General features: G+C 61.6%; 1 protein-coding gene across 1 annotated transcript in view; it reads left to right on the forward strand.

Moving 5' to 3' along the window:
* Positions 1-1,108, forward strand: part of LOC108803389 (Wilms tumor protein 1-interacting protein homolog) — a 15,860-nt gene that overhangs the window by 1,302 nt on the left and 13,450 nt on the right. Inside the window, exon 3 of the mRNA XM_018575233.1 lies at positions 1-459. Coding sequence (XP_018430735.1) covers positions 1-459 — 459 coding nt within the window. The remainder of the gene's footprint in view (positions 460-1,108) is intronic.

Consider the following 1,108-nt stretch of genomic DNA (forward strand, 5'->3'; position numbering starts at 1 on the left):
CCCTGGCGAGCCCCCGCTCCAGCGTCTGCCTGCAGGACGGCCGGGCGGCCACGCTGGGGGCGTCGGTGGCCAGCCCGCGCTCCAGCATCTCCAGCCACAGTTCCCGGAGTTCCCGCAGCTCCCGGGGGTCCCTGGGGGCATACGGCGACCTGCCAGTGCCCTCCCCCCGCTCCTCCATGCTGGGGCCCAGCGTACAGGAAGAGGATCCCGGGGAGCCGTGCCACTACAGGGTCCTCGCCCAGTCCCCGCCGCGCCACGACCACCAGCAGCAGCTCGCCGAGGGGATCTCCTACAACTTCAGCGCCGCCAAAGGCTCCGCCACGCTGCACCGCTTCAAGGTGCCGTACCAGGTGACGCCGTCCAAGGAGAGCGGGCCGAGCCAGGCCGAGAGGAGGCTGGAGGCGCTCACCCTGGAGCTGGAGAAGGAGCTGGAGATGCACATGAAGAAGGAGTATTTCGGTGAGTGACGCTTTTCTTACCCCGGGGGAGGGGGAGCCCCGGCACGTCCGGCCAATTTGGGGGCGAACGCTCCCGGACGTGCCGAGATGCCGGCTTGCATTGTTTGTTTTTTCTCCCCAATTCTAAAATCTTCCAGATTCCCCGAACCGCCACGTGGTTCCCCGATTGTGGTGCCCGGTGAGATGCCCCGCGGTGACGCGCTCCCTCCAGATTGCGGCGACTCGCGTTCAGCCAAATCCAAAAACTTACCGTCCGGTGAATAACCCAACGTGTGGCGTCTGTCCGTTGTGCAGATTCACCGGATCGGAACATGTTCAGTCGAATTGAACACGCCGGGTCGGTACCCCCCCATCTTTATTGTACTTTGGAGGAACTACAAGCCTCAGCGGGACCCCACACCCCAGTCGGCATTCATCTTAAGTTCAGGCCACGGTTTCGTGGATGTTTTTGCGTTAACCGAAATCTGTCCGGTGTGCAGATTCACCGGATCGGAACATGTTCAGTCGAATTGAACACTCCGGGTCGGTACCCCCCCATCTTTATTGTACTTTGGAGGAACTACAAGCCTCAGCGGGACCCCACACCCCAGTCGGCATTCATCTTAAGTTCAGGCCACGGTTTCGTGGATGTTTTTGCGTTAACCGAATCT

This window comes from Nanorana parkeri, unplaced genomic scaffold (assembly GCF_000935625.1).
Source record: "Nanorana parkeri isolate BGI_ZX_2015 unplaced genomic scaffold, ASM93562v1 scaffold3667, whole genome shotgun sequence".
In the NCBI taxonomy this organism is placed as follows: domain Eukaryota; kingdom Metazoa; phylum Chordata; class Amphibia; order Anura; family Dicroglossidae; genus Nanorana; species Nanorana parkeri.